Source organism: Globicephala melas, chromosome 3 (assembly GCF_963455315.2).
Source record: "Globicephala melas chromosome 3, mGloMel1.2, whole genome shotgun sequence".
Taxonomy (NCBI): domain Eukaryota; kingdom Metazoa; phylum Chordata; class Mammalia; order Artiodactyla; family Delphinidae; genus Globicephala; species Globicephala melas.
This window is the reverse complement of record NC_083316.1, coordinates 8,519,310-8,536,268: the sequence shown is the minus strand read 5'-3', so window position 1 is coordinate 8,536,268 and position 16,959 is coordinate 8,519,310. Positions and strand designations below refer to the sequence as shown.

The 16,959-nt window shown below is 37.5% G+C and overlaps 1 protein-coding gene across 2 annotated transcripts in view; it reads right to left on the bottom strand.

The window, feature by feature from the left end:
- MARCHF6 (membrane associated ring-CH-type finger 6) overlaps nt 1-16,959 on the bottom strand; it is a 76,076-nt gene that overhangs the window by 37,396 nt on the left and 21,721 nt on the right. For both annotated transcript variants that reach the window (XM_060295654.2, XM_030856571.3), the window contains 7 exons: nt 15,740-15,883; nt 11,373-11,445; nt 7,217-7,385; nt 5,521-5,710; nt 3,851-3,912; nt 3,199-3,231; nt 280-331 (listed from right to left, as the gene is read on the bottom strand). In XM_060295654.2, coding sequence (XP_060151637.1) covers nt 280-331; nt 3,199-3,231; nt 3,851-3,912; nt 5,521-5,710; nt 7,217-7,385; nt 11,373-11,445; nt 15,740-15,883 — 723 coding nt within the window. The remainder of the gene's footprint in view (nt 1-279; nt 332-3,198; nt 3,232-3,850; nt 3,913-5,520; nt 5,711-7,216; nt 7,386-11,372; nt 11,446-15,739; nt 15,884-16,959) is intronic.

The window sequence follows — 16,959 nt, the reverse complement described above, 5'->3', positions numbered from 1 at the left end:
TCCAGATGTGGAATATTATATAGTCTCAAGTCAGTCTAAAATTGGCTTCTACAAAGAGAGACAGAAGTGCGCAACAGAAGCAAAGTTGGTAAATAACCGTAGTCAATGTTGCTTAGGAAAGAAAGTAACTGTATACCTGGTGTCTTCCTATACCAGATGACTGTCTAAAACTGTTTCATATATTCCTAAGTTTAAAAACAAAACAAAACCTGTAACAAGACTCCTAGAAAACTAAACTCCTACCATAATACCATAAATAAAAGCATAAACGCCACTTACCAAAAACAAGAATGAACAGTGTGTTTAAAGACACCACCCAGAAGACATGTTCCTAAAGGAAAAGAGCATTAATAAAACATATTCATCTCCTATTTATGTTTAATCCATTTATTTAGTTATAAGACTGATATTTTTACTATAATTTTGAGATTTTGTTCAGAAATTATGTGTAACTTCATTTTTCATTAGACAGCTCATAAAACTAAACCTAATGAAACTTAAAGTTCATAATGTCCACATGAAAAAAAAATCAAAGAAATCAATCCATAAACATTTCCTCTTCAGAAATTAATAATCTATCACAAACTATACAGATTCTCATAAATAATCGCCAGGTTTAAGTCATATGACACTAAAAAATTCTAAGTACAGAAAAATTTGAAAACCACATTACTTCTGAACAACACATCAATGTAAACTGCACAGCACTTCTTTCAGTGACCAGTGTGTTCTCATGCCTTAAGGTCACTTGATCTTCTCTGGTCCCTTCTGTCCCCATGGCTTTCTTTGTTCAAGTCTCAGAATATGCGCTCTCACCTGTCCACACTCCACGCTTATGTACTACCGCCTCCAACATGAGGCCCACCCATCTATTCCTCCGCATGTGCTCAGTCACGCTCCACACTATCGGGACACCCAAGCCTGTTTGCCCAGGCCCACTACCTCCCCCTACAATCAAGTTAAATGATCCTTCCAAGGGGGCCATGGAGGAATATTTTCATGAATCTTAACACGGTAAGATTTTCTTTTTAGAAAGATTATTCTAATCAGGTTCCCAATTTGCCACAAATCCAAGTGGCAAGAGGATGATAAGTCTGTTTAAGAGAGGACTACTACTGTACATTCCTACTTAGCATGTGGGCTCATATCACTTGAATTTTTCAGCTTCTCTGCCTTAAGGGCTCCCAAACTGTCCTTATCCTCAATATCTTTTGTGCCTCAACCTCTAGTTATCTTCTATAAAAATTCCCTGCTGACAACTCCCCTCTACTAAGAAAGGCCTGACTAAGCCCTCTTCTATGCCTCTCGTGTCCTATACACACTGTTTGTCAGTCTTTACCTAAAGTTCCTTGTTTACATGTTCATTTCTCTCTACTAAACTATAAAGAGTCTTTGAGAACAGGTACCCTATTTCATTCATTTCTGAATCATCCAGTAACTATCACAGCTGGCACATGGTACATATTAAATAATTTGTAACAAATGCATGAAGTCATCCTGTGGTTTTTTTCTAAAAATTAGAATGGATTTGAATTAACACCACTGCCTCAACGACTTCTATCACTCATCTATGAGGGACTGATAAAGTACAGAAATGAGTATACAGCCAAATAATACCCTCTACACTGACCATACTCAAGCCTTGAATACGAGCTCACTAATATCACATTCTTACTAATCTGTGAATTATCATCAAATACATTCCTCAAAATCCTCACACTACTAACCTCAACTTCCTATTCTGGCCTGAGGAGCCAGCCTGAAGAGGAAGCCAACACTGTGGAAAGCAGAGGAGACAGATGGAAATTATCTGACTCTTCAATGACATTGCTGAGCCCCTGGATCAAGCACACCTGAAGCCCATCCTGCCTCTGGACTTCCTCCTGTGTTACTGGTTTGGTCAGCTGGGGTTTGGCTACCTGCAGCCAAAGTCATCTTGATACCTAAAGCTATTTAAAAATCCCAAATGGCAAGTGATTTTGTATTACAGAACCTGAGAAGAGCATCATTTCTCCTTAAAGAACAAGTTAATTAAAGAACTGTTCTTCACCTTACAGTTGTACTCTTTATTATTAAGGTAAAGATAGGAGAGGCACAACAAACAGGGGGTTCTCTCTGTGAATAGTGTAAAACTGCGCTGTTTTCACCAGTTCTGGCATTAAACATTGCAAGGTGGGACTTTTTTTTTAATCATTTTTAAAAAATTTTTATTATTTATTTTATTTATTTATTTTTGGCTGCATTGGGTCTTCGTTGCTGTGTGAGGGCTTTCTCTAGTTGTGGTGAGCGGGGGCTACTCTTCGTTGTGGTGCGCGGGCTTCTCTTGTTGCGGAGTATGGGCTCTAGGCGTGCAGGCTTCAGTAGTTGTGGCACACGGGCTCAGTAGTTGTGGCTCATGGACTCTAGAGCACAGGCTCAGTAGTTGTGGCGCACGGGCTTAGTTGCTCCACGGCACATGGGATCTTCCCGGACCAGGGATTGAACCTGTGTCCCCTGCAATGGCAGGTGGATTCTTAACCACGGCGCCACCAGGGAAGTCCCATAAGGTGGGACTTTAAAAGAAAGCCAAGTATTCTTAACTACCATCAACTTTGAATTTCATTTTCTAAAAATCAAATATGTTTAATAATTTCCTTTGTAAATAATATTACCTTTATGCTTTGCCAGTTATTTTCAATGCACAAAACAGACTTTCTTCAACATATTAAGTAATCAAAAATCACAGGGCATTCTGACCTTTAATATAAAAAGCCAGAACATACTGTAAACCTGAAATCACTGAATCACTAAGACAAATAATTAAGTCGCAATTCTGTTATTAAAAAAGATTAGCTTGCACTTCCCTGGTGGCGCAGTGGTTAAGAATCTGCCTGCCAATGCAGGGGATGCGGGTTCGAGCCCTGGTCCGGGAAGATCCCACATGCCGCAGAGCAACTAAGCCCGTGTGCCACAACTACTGAGCCTGCGCTCTAGAGCCCATGAGCCACAACTACTGAGCCTGTGTGCCACAACTACTGAAGCCCTCAGGCCTAGAGCCCATGCTCCGCAACCAGAGAAGCCACCGCAGTGAGAAGTCCACGCACTGCAACGAAGAGCAGCCCCTGCCGCCGCAACTAGAAAAAGCCCACGCACAGCAATGAAGATCCAACGCAGCAAAAAATAAATTAATTAAAAAAAAAAAAGATTAGCTTTACTTACCAGAAAAACGAGTGATCCATCAAGTCCTAGCATCTAAAATAAATAATATGCATTAATTTAAGATGCAACAGGATTTTTTATTCTATTTATGAAAAAAGCTCATTTTCCTTTTAATATTTTTAAACATAATATTTACCCACTACTTTCCAATACAGCCTATCATTTTCAGAGAGTGAAAAACTTCTGTTCTTGGGAGTTTTATATTTTGTATCTTCTTTTAATCCAAATTATATGATTATAAAGTTAAAATTTTCTATCTTGGGTTTCAACTCAGTAGATATGGAGCCAGTCAAGATTTCATGATACAACAGTATTACTTTGTCAACTGAAGCATCAGAATAATACTTAAATTTAAATTGTTACTTCATTTTCAAAAGTCCACAATTTCAAGTTAAAGATTTTGTAAGTGGAGCAAGGTTTGTATTAAAGGCCAGAAGATAGAAAAAGGTATCAATAGACCTTTATCATAATATTTTTAATATTTTCATCACAAATAATACATTACTTAATTTTCCCTAGAAATTAAAGTTCTGGTAATTGTTTTCATTAAATGTAACTGGAAAATTAGTGTATACATCTAAATATGGTCAACTTTAAGATATACATTAGGATTAAAACACTAGGATACTTGATAGAAAGAAGTCTTACTCACTCTTTCCCATGTAAGCTCTTCTGCAGCTCGGTCCCACTCTAAAGCATTCCAGTTCATGTCGTCTGGAAATATAATTGTAGTTTAGAGATTACTGATAGAACTTGAATTATAAATAAATATACTCTTTTAATTTGGTGTTTTATAACTGTTGTTGAGAAGGTAAACCACACTTAAAATATTTCCAAACTGAGTATTTGCTTGTTAGGCAATTTTTAAAAAACATAAATAAATACAACATATAAAATAAGATGATTCTAGATTGTGATAAGTGCTAGAAAGAAAATAAGCAGGGTTATGTGAAACAGAGGCATTCAACAGCTCTAAATCAAGAATGAATATGGTGGATTTGAGAAAAGTGAAGAAGCCAGGGGACTAGAATTCTCTGGGTGAGGAGGAGAGGGTGGCAGAAGATGCAGTATGACAGACAGACAGGGATCAGATCATACAAGAGGAATGTGAAGCCTGAATTCTGTTTTGTTCTTTAACATAATGGGGAGATCACTGACAGATTTTAAGGGCAGAGAGCAGTACAAACACTATGTGGAGCAAGAATGGAAGAAGGAAGACCAGGCAGGGCCTACTGCATTAGACAAACAGAAGGAAACAAGGGTCAGCACTAGGGTACAGGAGCCACAGTCCCAGAGCCTTTGAACATATACCCACCTCTCCCTGCAAAGGCCCCCTGCTCCCATTACACAACTGGCTTCTTTTCATCCTTCACGTCTCAGCTCCAATATCACTTACTCTGAGCTACCTGCGGAACCTTATTTAAAATAGGTCTCTCCTCAGTAGCATCCTCAGAGCAACGTGCACATTTACCACAATGTGTAATGACAAACTTGTTCACTTGGATATTTCTACTTCGTCACTAGACCAGAAACTCCATGACGGCAGGGACCTGGTGTTTGAGTGCCTGGCACACAAGAAACACTCAGGTATCAGCAGTGATAAGTGGACCCAGAGACAGTGCAGCGCTTGACAGGAAAACTCTGGGGCCAGAGGAAAGAAAAGAAGGTGGTGAAACTACTGACAGCTGACTGGCAGGCTGGTCTCAGAAGTTCTTTACCACTCTGGAGTTATACTGCCAGAAAATGAGAAACTGGTTTCTTTGGGTGCTATCTGGCCTGCAGAGTACACTTCAAGAATTCTTCTTTGATAATAAAAGTTGTACTGACTCAATAAAAATGGCAAAGGAATAAGATAAAACTGTATCAAGTTCCATTTTAAAAAAACAGGATCTATTCCAACTTACAAATAATTTCTTCCCATCCATCCTATAAAAAGTCCTGTGTAAAGTAGAATTTTATTTTATCTCATCTAATCTTATTTTATTTTATGGCCGCACCATGCGGCACTGTGGGATCTTAGTTCCCCAAAGAGGGATTGAACCCATGCCCCCTGCAGTGGAAGCTCGGAGTCTTAACCACTGAACCACTAGGGGAGTCCCTAAAGTACAACTGTAAAACTCAAAATGTGCCCTGCTTCATAGAAAAAAAAAAAAGTATGCATATGTATATCCATAAATGCAAGTCTGCCAAAATAAAGTAAAAACAGGTTAGAAACAGAACTTCAAACCCATTAAATTTTGAAAACTCCAATGCTCCCCAAGGTGAGCTGGGAATGGACTCATGGTCGTGAAGGAAGGCTGAGCACAGGCCGGCGGCCATTACCCTGTGCCCCATTGTTGGCATCAGCTGCATCTTCCCCGCCCGCGTCGTCCTCCTCCTCATTCTCCTCCTCCTCCTCTTCTGCCTGGTCATCCTGGGCTGCAGGGTTTTCCCCCACCACTGCGTTCTCAGCTGGTGGGTTAGCAGGCTGGTCGGGGGCAACATTTTCAGCACCATTTCCTCCTGCTGGAGCCTAAAATAACAGAGGAGACCAGAAATTTGGCTAACTTGCCTCAGTTTTGCTCTATTTTCAAATAGCACCCTCCCTTCTAAAAAAAAACAAAACTAGCAAACAGACACAAACTCTATTAAAATTCCAGAAAAACCCCACCTCTCAAGGGCATTTCTTCTAAATGTATCTGAATTTGGATCAACTTGGTATATAAGAACATAAACTCATTTAACAGTGTACATATTCATTCAATATAATTTAGAGATGAACATTTCACAAAGCATTACAGGAAACAGGTTAACAAATCTGGCTATCTTGAATACATCATTCCGTAATCCTTCTTTATAAGGCATCTCTTGTCTTTACTGACCACTTCAGGGATGAAAATATATTTATGTATCTGTTTACACACATACTGATTTATAACTTAATTCTCAGTTCACACTTGAGGAAAGGTTTCTCATTTCTGCTCAGGAGGGTAAGCCTGTCCATATGAACTTTATCAGTTTCCACACGCACCCTTCTCTGGCTCTTCCTGAATTCTGCTACCTACCAAATGCAAAGACCTAGTTGTAGTTAATTAAAACACTGAAATCCTATGGAGTTAATGAAGATTCTAAAAGAACTGTATTAAAATGCTTCAAAATATGAGGTACAATGATGAAAGTATTAACACTAGGTAAAAACTTGCTTAATAGTCCCATTTTTCATATGTGTGGTTTTCAAAGGCGAAGTTGTACTCTTAATTCTGTAGAAAAAAGGGTATGGCAGAATTTGATGAAATCAATCTTCACACTAAAAAAAGCCAAAGGTCCTTAATTGAAAAATTAAGTCGTTAAGTATCGTTAAGTATTATTTTGAATTTTATAGTCAATTTTTTCATAATAAAATTTTACAAAGGGCAAATTGTTTTTGTATTGTGAGTAGCCAGTTTGGGTTCTTTTTTACATTTTCAGCCCTATAATTTCTCAGTAAACAAGATAATAAAAATCATTTATCATATCTTCCTCTTCTTAATGTCTCTAGCAGACACTCTTGTATCTAAGCATGTCATCTCATAAATAAAAAGTAAAACTGTACAAGACTGTTATCAACAGTACTCCAATTTTTCTACTTTTGGTAATGTTTCTACTAAAAGCAACAAAGGTGAGGCATTTTACACATGAAGAAACTAATGAACAAAGAGGGTAAGGGGGCTTGCTTAATGTTATGCAGCACGTCAGAAGCCCACGCAGGAGGTTTGTATATTAACTGCCAGGCCGGCGGTAAGCTGTTAACCCAGGCAAAGGGAATGAAAGAGCATGCAGTATACCCCCAGTACTGTTCCCAGTCTTGCTAGAAAACTAAGAGGCAAAGTAACAACAGCACTCTTTTGATTTTTCACATCTCCTTTAATCTTCTCCCAAACGTTGTCACTGTCCTGCTTTGCAATGAGGGACACGGGAGTCAAGGGTTTGGGTCTTAGAGGGTGACAATAATTCTTATGTCCTACCCAAATAAAATGAATTTGGGGATAGAGGGAGCTACCTCATTTTGGTGATGCCCAGCAGCGTTGAAGGGCGGAGCAGCATGCTCCAGCCAGATCGGGGCTCCCCCGTGGACTATCTGCTCTCGCAGCCACACCAGGCTGATGAACGCACACAATGTGCACGTCACCACAAAACAACCCTGCAAACAATCCGCCAACAAATTGTCCCTATTAAAAAAAAAAAAAAAGTACATAGAATTACTCCAAAGAACACTTAAAATTAAGAAACCAAAGGTAACAACATTCATTTTACATAAAAATCTCAGAAAGAACAAGAAAAGTCAGTCATAACTTTCTGGGGAAAAATCAGTCTCTCAAAAAGAATTATTTCTGAGGATGGTGGCAATTTATCTATCTTATAAGCTGGCCAAACATGTTTATTTATATATTTGTATTATATGTGTTCATATTATAGAAAGCAAAGAATAACATCAGAACTATATAAATTGGCTATCCAGCCTCTCTTTGAACATAGCTGAGAAAAAGGAAGGCAGCAAGCAAAAAACTGAAAGTAGCCAAATACTTGACAAAGGTCAAGTATTAAATACATGTAATTTCCTAAAGATACATGACTCTGTCCAACCCTTACTAAGAATATCCTCATCCTTATTTTATACACAAGTTGAACCAACTTAGTTAGCTGATACTTAAACCCATGTAAATGAACAGAATCAGCAAATCAGAAAGGTGGAGAAGGGCCTCTAGAAAGGCCTAAAGACAACATAAAGGAAGGCTGAGAAATACACAGTACACAATGCGTGAGGCAAAGGAGCCTGTGGTACATTTTACAAATGCCTCATTTAGAACGCAGATTAAATTTTGATGCCAACTGCAAATACACCAAAAGTATTAGTTTCTCAACAAATCCAGACAGATCAAGTATGGTTCACATGAAAATACACGCAGTATAATAATACTGAAGACCTCTTTGTTCTTTTCCTCTCTGAAGGAGCATATCCTTCCCTGGTCTATGTCTGATTTCAGAGTAATTCAAAGGTAACTCAAGAATCTTGGTAGCCTTTGGAAAATTCACCACCATAATAGACATTTTTCCCTCCATGGAGAACTTAAGGAAGGGTCAATTTGGGAGACCTCGGCCTGGTAGCTCCAAACTGAACTAATGTGGCCCTCAGATGTTATCTGGAATATACCTTAATCAAAAGAGGAATACTAATCACCCCCTTGCTAAGGACCCCTCCAGACCATTAAAATTTTGATAGGTTGGGACTAAAATACCCCCTTCTCTACTCCTTCCTTGTCATCAGCAATAAGAACAGCAACTGCTTATTGTAGAGTTTATTGTAGATTTTTAAATGGTGACAAACTGTAGAATCCTTTCCTTTTCCCTCACACCTTGAATCTGGGCTGATTTGTGAACTGTCTGGACCAGAAGCGAATTTCCTGAGTTCTAAAGCCTAGAAGAGAGCTTTCAGGTAAGCTTCCACTCTCACCCCTTTAGAATGCTGCCCTGAGGCCACCATGTAAAGAAGCCCCACTAGCCTTCTGAAGATGAGAAGCCATATGGAAGAGCCAAGGTACCCCATCTTAGACTACCCAACCCCAGTGACACATATGCATAATGGAGGCGAGCCCAACAGATAAATGGATCAGCTGAGCCCAGCCCAAACTGCTAACTCCCAGAATTATGAGCAAATAAAATGTTTGTTGTTTTAAGCCACTAAGTTTTAGGGACAGCATGTTTTGCAGCAATAGTTAACTGATAGACTGTGCCTAGAGATGCTGAGGAACTGAGCTACAGAATATGTAGCAGCTGCTAAGATATTAAGAAATTTTAAGTAAAATTTCAGAAAATGGATTCTATAGAGAAAAATGAAACATTACTCAGAAAAAATAAGTGATTTACTTATAAGTGCTTTCAGAAAAACTGGCTCAATTCTTCAAATTCTAAAAGGCAGCATGAGATTATAAAAGCAACCCACGCTTACAATTTCTTTCCACTATTCCCACCAAGCTTTCAGCATTCTTCCCATGTCAATGAGGAAGCTCATGAAGGCAACTCAGGTGTGGCCCACTAACCAATCAGGTCACAGAGAAAAGGAGAGCCTGCCAACATAAGGCAAGCAACAGCTCTGAGTTTTGGTGATAATTTTGCTATGTATTAACATAGTGCTCAAAATACATATAGTTTTTACATGTATTTGTGAATTTAATCTTTGAACAGCCCGCCCAAATCCCTGAGGCATGATCTTCCTCATTTTACAGATGAGGAAACAGGGGTTCAGAACTGTCCAGTGATTTGCCCAAGGTCACCAAAAAGTTGCAGATGCAGCAACTTTTAAATTCCAATGTCAGGGTTCCTTCTGTTACAACCAGCTACATCTTTGCATCACCTAAGTGATCACACTTGCCAAAAAACCAGATGTTTAATGGTTCCGCCAACAAGAAGTAAAGGTGGTAGGCAAGTAAAATACTGCCTTACTTGAGACTAAAATACTAAATTTTCACTGACATGGCTTCCATAAACACCTGTTTTTCACAAAGCCAAAGCCTACCAATTTAAGCTTTGGTAAACATTAACATATTTAGCCACTTAAAACAGAAACCATTAAAGAAGTAACACACCCCCACTTTACTGAACAGCACAGATGGGACCTCAAGTCACCTCTTCTAAACAACTGAGATACTGACTGGCTGCTACACTGCTCTCTCAAAAATTACAATGATAAATACAACTCTAGCCTCACACTAAATGGAACAAGACTGCCCTGTTTAGAACGGTTCTTTTATTCGTTCATAGATATTAAAATATAACTTCCATCACTCTTAGCAGTCACCCCTTGCTTTTTTCTGATCTCCCTCGCTACTTCTAATATGTGCGTTTATTTCGTATACGATTCCTAAATGAAAGCCGGAGGTGAGCTACATCATATACATGGAGACATATGAATGACACTTCAGCCAAGACTGATTTTTCTTGCCTCTATACTAAGACTGTGTTCTGGATGGCTGATATAAAAATCTGATGTCCAAAAATAGTAACGCTGTCCTATTTGTTTCACTGAATCATTTCACAGAAAGTCAATATTTTCATACAAAGGGCTACCTTATTACACTATTTCTAAATTCTCAAGTGTGTCAAATTACTGCTTCTCCTTTTTATGAGGGCCACAGCCATTAGTGCCCTATTTTCAAGATCCTTGTCTACTTATAAACATTACTTCGAAAGCTGTTGTAATGTAAATAAAGTTCAAGTTCAAAACCTTTTATCTTATCTATTCCCTATACTGCCAAAGAAACACATAAATTAAATAACTTGCCTGTTCTATCCAAAAAAGGTAAAACTAGCAAGCAGGAAAAACAAGTTGCAAACACATCTAATATTTCTAAGTATTTTCAGCCACGATTCAAAATAATGATGCAGACAAAAGAGACTTAAAAGACCTCCTCGATTTCTTTTCTATCAGAAATGTAACATGCTCTCCTGCTCTCTTCTATTGCCATTTGGCTTATTTTTATAATATATTCCGCATGCTTCTGTCCTAAAAGACAGTCTTATATTGTTCTTTGCCCTTACTGACATAGGGATCAGAAACCTAAGGTCAATTGGGTACAAAAGAAGATTTTAGCAAACAGAGGTGCAATCTTTTGCAAGCTTAATATTCTAATGATCTTGATACAGTTTATCATTTACAGCATTTCTAACATCAATAATTTTGAAAACACATATATGTCTTTCCCAAGAAACCGCAATTACAAAGCTTTATGTCAAATTAAAATACAGTAAAACCACCACAGTGAACAAGTTTTTACAGTCCATCTCCTAACAATCACAAAAAACATTTTAAAAAGAAATTCGACTCAAATGTCTGTGTTGTTTAAACACATGTTTAAATGAACGCCCAGCGTATCACTATATGGAACAGTACATTTCTTGCACTACACGACAGCTTATTTAACTAGCTGTCCCACCGTTACCAAACTGTCCTTTAAGATGGGTATGTTTTAAAACATCATTTATATATGTCAGCTACTTCCACTGTAGCTGTAACTTTAGAATAGGTAACAAACATAAGGTATTATTTGTCCTTGGAATAGAAGGACTTTTCAAATTACAACAAACACAAGTATGCAGAAGAAAAAATGAGCACCATTCACAATGTGCAGCCTTCCACCACCACGAGGTTCAATACTTACGTGGACAGCATGTCTAGTGGCAGTGTCAGCAGGGAGCTCACAGAGCCAGTAAACAAGCACTTGTAGATGCGACCTACCAAGAAAGGGCATGAAGGTATACAGTCACAACTCTCATCGTAACTCATACAGTCGCTCAACTAAACAGATAAAGTGGAACACTGCGAATGCCACTGAAATAAACATTTAGTCTTTGCAAGGTTGAGCCTCATAATACTAAAGTTAAAAAAAAAAAAGTCAAGCATTAAAACTAGTGACAGTAAAGAATAAATGTTACACAATGTTTAAAGTTTTGATTCTCTCTAGATTTACTTACTTGTTTTTATTAAATGAGCTTAGATGTTTGAAGGGGGCGGGGGGACCAATCTCAAGAAAAGATCTCCAAAATTATAATACAGAGTATTTTCTTTAACCTAGAATTCTAAAATTCATTGAGTCTGCTCATGAAAATAAAGTTTTGGGGATACACATTTTTGACACTGAGGACTTTTCAGTAGAGTACATGCTTCAATGCTATGAAGCAAACTAACAACCAATTTTTGACAAACAGATTCAAGGGTCCTCAAAAGGACAAAATCTTAAATCTGGCCATGAAGGGAAAAGATGAAGTAAGGGCAAATACACAGCCATCCCCTCATCCTCTTAGTCAGAAAAGGCAGAAACAGATTTGGAAATGAGGCCCAAAAGCTGAGGTTTTCTTTCAAACCAGTACTTGTGTATTAGTTTAAGCATTTCCTATATAGCCTTGTACCAAAAATTTAGTGACTTCAATGGCTGTTCTCAAATGCCAAGTCAAAATGGAAAGACAGGAAAAGATTTTCTGTGACAGGAATTACTTACATATATGTATAAAACATTCAAAGCAAGTATGCTTGTAACAAGTAAAAGTGACAAACAGCCAATTGTCTGTAGATAAGAAAACAGACTCATAAATTAAAGTCCTCCTTACTAGCGTGCTTAAAAATAAGGTAGCTCAACACATTGCTACAGGAAAAGACAGCCACGGGTACATTGCTAACTTAAAGAAAGAAGTTACAGAATGTGTAGTGGGTGACATAATTTAGATTTTAATTGTGTGTGTGTAAACAATTCAGAACAGAAATCAAGCTTGTTACCTGTTACTTAAATCCTCAAAGTCCTTACTTAATTTTTGACTACTTGATCTACTGATTTCAGAGAAGTGTTAGTCTTCCACTATAACTATGAATGTTTTACATATTTCTAAGTCCTGTTTGCTGGTGCATAGAAATTCTTAAGTTTTCTTAGTGGACTATGCCTTTTATTAATATGAAATAAAATGCTGTTCCTCATTTAAAGTGTTTCATCTTGAATAATATCTGGCTGGCGAATACTGTTCCTGCGTTTTGTCAGCCTTTGTTAACAAATCCCTCTAGCATTAACCTGGGCTGTTTCGTACTTATCTCTTGTAGCGGAACACTTTTATACATACACAGTTATGAGGCTCTATCTACACCCTATGATCACAGATATTGCAATCTTATCTTTTCTTCTCTTTTACTCCCCTTCCTCAGCCCTCCCTTCTTGTCTTTCCTGTCTTTTGTCAGACTTTACAAATTTTACTCACTGCTACCTATTCCCACTCCCTAGGATGAAAACTCATCATCTTATTTCTATTCTCCTAACAGTTACTTAAATTTAAGTTTTGTTACTTTTTTATTAAGATAAAATTTACATAAATATTAAGTGTGTCTGGGTGAATTTTTATATTTGTATATATCCGAGTAACTGTCAGCCAGATAAGATTCTCAACATTTCTAGCTCCCCAGAAGGCTCCTTCAAGACCCTTTTCAGTCAATATCTCCAGCAAAAGGTAACCACTATTGTGATCTCTATCATCATAGATCAATTTGGCCTATTTTAAAATTTCACATAAATGCAATCCCACAATCCATACTCTTTTGTGCCTGGCTTCTTTTTCTCAAAGAAGTGAAGTTTATCCATGTTATTCTATGTTGCGTCAGCCAGCTCCTTTTTCACCACTACGTAGTATTCCATTATAGGGATAAGCCACACTGTATCCATTCTACTGCTGATAGTTGTTTGGTTGGTTCCAGTTTTAAACTACTATTATCAAAGCTGCAGTGACGACACCATTACACACGTCTTTTAGTGGACACAAGGTCCTTATTCCTGTTAGCAACATCCCCAGAAACAGAACTACTGGATCATAAGGTATTTATAATATTTACCACTGATAGATAACATCAAACAGCTTCCCAAAGTGGCTATACTATAATACTCTTACTATCAATGTATGCATGTTGCAGATGCTCCACATCCTAAGGAGGATTTGGCACTGTCTTTTCTTTTAATTTCAGCCATTCTTCTGAGTACATAGCAGCATCTTCTTGTGCATTTCCCTGGTGACTAATGATACTGAGCACCTTTTCACGTGTGTATTGGCTATTTAATCTTCTTTCCAGAAACACCTGTTCAAATCTGCTGTTCTACTTTTTAATTGGCCTGTCTTCCTTTTTCTTACTGATTTATATAGTTCTTTATATATCCTGGATACAAGTCCTTTGCTGGATATGTGTATTGCAAATACCGTCTCTCACTCTGTAGCTTGCCTTTCTCTCTCAAAGCTATCTGAGCATGAATTAAAGTTCTTAATTTTAATTAAGTCAAATTTCTCAGTATTTTCTTTTATGGTTGTTCGCCTATACTTTCTTTTAGCAGTTTTTTGGTTTTAATGTTCACATTCAGGTTTACGACCATCTAAAGTTAACTTGTGTCAGGTGGGCGGTAATGGTATGGGTCACTTGCTCCACATGCCCGTCCAGCTGATGCTGTACCATTTATTGAAAAGACCATCTTTCCTCCCCTGAACAGCAACAGTGGCACCTTTGCTGTTTATCACCTTTGCCAGTTCTGGACTCTACTTGGTTACTCCTGTATTTTTAATGCATAATTACACTGTATTTTCCTGTTTTATCTAAAGCATCTATAATTTCACCACAAATAAGACAACCTAAAAAGCTCTCAATTCTATCCTCCCCTCACAATTTCTCTCGTTAAGATCATCTAGAATTTTAGTTTCCAATTGATACCTAAAAAATTATTAATTATTGTAGACTAACAACAATTATGATTTAGCTATAAGAAGCACTTGTTTCTTTTTCTCTGGAGCTCACACCTTTCCCTGTCTTTGATTCCTTGCTCGTTTTAGTAAAATATATTCTCAAACACTTTTTTCATAAATGATTTGAGGTAGTAAGCTTTCTAAGTCCTTGCATCTATTGAAATGTCTGTATTTTGTCCTTCTATCTGAGAATAATAAGATTTTGGGTTCAAAAATTTTGCCATGTGTTGACTATTCTGCTGTCTTCTAACATTCAATGTTGCTGACTTTAAGTCTGATGCCAGTCTGATTTTCATGATTTTGTAGGATAATCTGAAAGCATAACATCTATATACCACCCTATTCAGCATTGGAAAACTTCACAATGTGTCTAGGATTGTCTTTTTCCTTTATCACAGTCAGTTCTCTCTCTTTCAATCTCTTTTACCCTCTGGAACTACTTACTAGACAGATACTGAAACAATCGGATGTAGCCTCCATCTCTCAAATTTTTTCCCTCATACTTGCAACTTCCTGTCTCTGAGTTACATCCTGGAGAACTCTTTGCTCAATCTTCTAGCTCACTAATTCACTCTTCAAGTGAATAGTACCTATTCTGCTACTTTCGTAAGATTTTCATTTTTATAACTGATCGAGTTTATTTTACTTTATTTTAAGGAGACATGAGGATATTATTATACTTATTTAAAAATATTGTTTGTGGCTAACTTTAAAGAATCCTATCTATATACTCTGGCACCATATACTATCGACCCCTTTCCATGTCTTTAAGAACACAAAGAACCTAAAAAGAATCAACTAAGAGTTAGTATACCAATCTCCCAAAGAGCCTCCTATATTTGAAAGACACGCTTCCCAATTATTCAGCACCATTAGATATGTGTTTTTTAAAAGGGGATAAAAAAAAATCTCAAAAGAACCCATCTTTTGTCATCCTTGAAAGCTCTAATAAACTTCAAGGAATAAAATTCAATTTCCTTCTAATTATGGTTTGATTTTGCTTTTTCAATTCTTTCATGAACTTTCATTATTAGCCTCTGTATGCTGTGTTTTTCTTTCCCACATTCATTCAAGAAACTGACCTGTTAAAAAATGGTTTTTATTCAGCTGAATAATATTTCTTAAATGAGGTTTTCCTAATACATGACATTATAATATCAAATAATTAAGTATCATTCGAACAAAACTATGATGCCATATTACTTTATAATATTAAATAGTTGTGCAATGTTTAAATAACTCCAGCCACAGAAGAATGAATACTCACATGCTGTAAGAGGAACAACTCCCAACCATGCAAAGGCCACAAGTGTATAATGAAACCAATATCGTATTGCAGTGCCAATACTTGTAACCAGTCCAGCAAATATGTCTTGGATTGGAAGCCGCGAAGGCATATCTGGGGAATAAACTATAAGGGGAAAACGTTCACATAATTTCATGAAGATTCAAATAGGTTATATTCTAGGCAGGTAGCACTATCTTAACTTTCAACATTTGCAATTGCACTTAAATATTTTTTCCTATAAGAAAAATGAATCAAATAATTGCAATAAAATACTACATTTACCCAGAAGTCATTTATGAGAGCAAATCACATAAGAAATGTAGAAGCCAATGAAACAGGCCTCTGAGCAGGAAAAAATATTCAAGAGAAGTACACATCCCTCACTCATAGCCAGGAACTTTATGTAATGCTAATTTACACATATTTCAGCATTCAAACACTATAATTATCTGGTTTCTCAAATTATAAAAGATCACATAAAGCAAAAAGGAGCAAAAGGTGAAGCTGACAGATGTCATCAAGAAAGAACCCTCCCCCATGCCAGTCTCAGAAATAGCACTCAAAATGCACAACAATCTGCAGCAGAGCCACTTCCTGTAAGAGCCAACAGCCCGCTGACGTCTGTTAGCCACTCCCCACCCCATTTTAGCACAATAATCAACATCCCAAATGGTAAATTAAGGTCTTCCCACTTCTCTGCAAAGTGTGGTTCAATACTCAGAAAAAGAGGTTCTGCCACAGGTCATATTGTGATTTATAAGAAATACATATCTGGTCATTCAAATGACCAAAATATATTTCTCATATACATTTGGTCTTCGTCCACAGTTCCTGGCTCACAGCTCCTGAAACTCTAGGAATTTTCTATGCAACGTAAGCCATAAAGGTGTCTTTTGTTATGTTAATGAGATGACTTTTGAACCTGTCTGGGGCAGGGGTGGGGAGAAAGAGTATGGCACGGGTTTTCCAAGGGAGCCAACCAAGTAATTAGAGGGTTGGAATTTTCAGTTCCACCCTTCAGACCTCTGGGGAGGAGCGAGGGACTGAAGGTAGAACCAATGGCCAACAGTCAACGATTTAATCAATCAAGCCTATGTAATGAGGCCTTCATAAAAACCCGTAAGGCCTCAGGTTCAGAGAGCTTCCCTCTGGTGAAAACAAGTAGATCTGGGGAAAATGGTGCAGTTTCCCTTCCCACA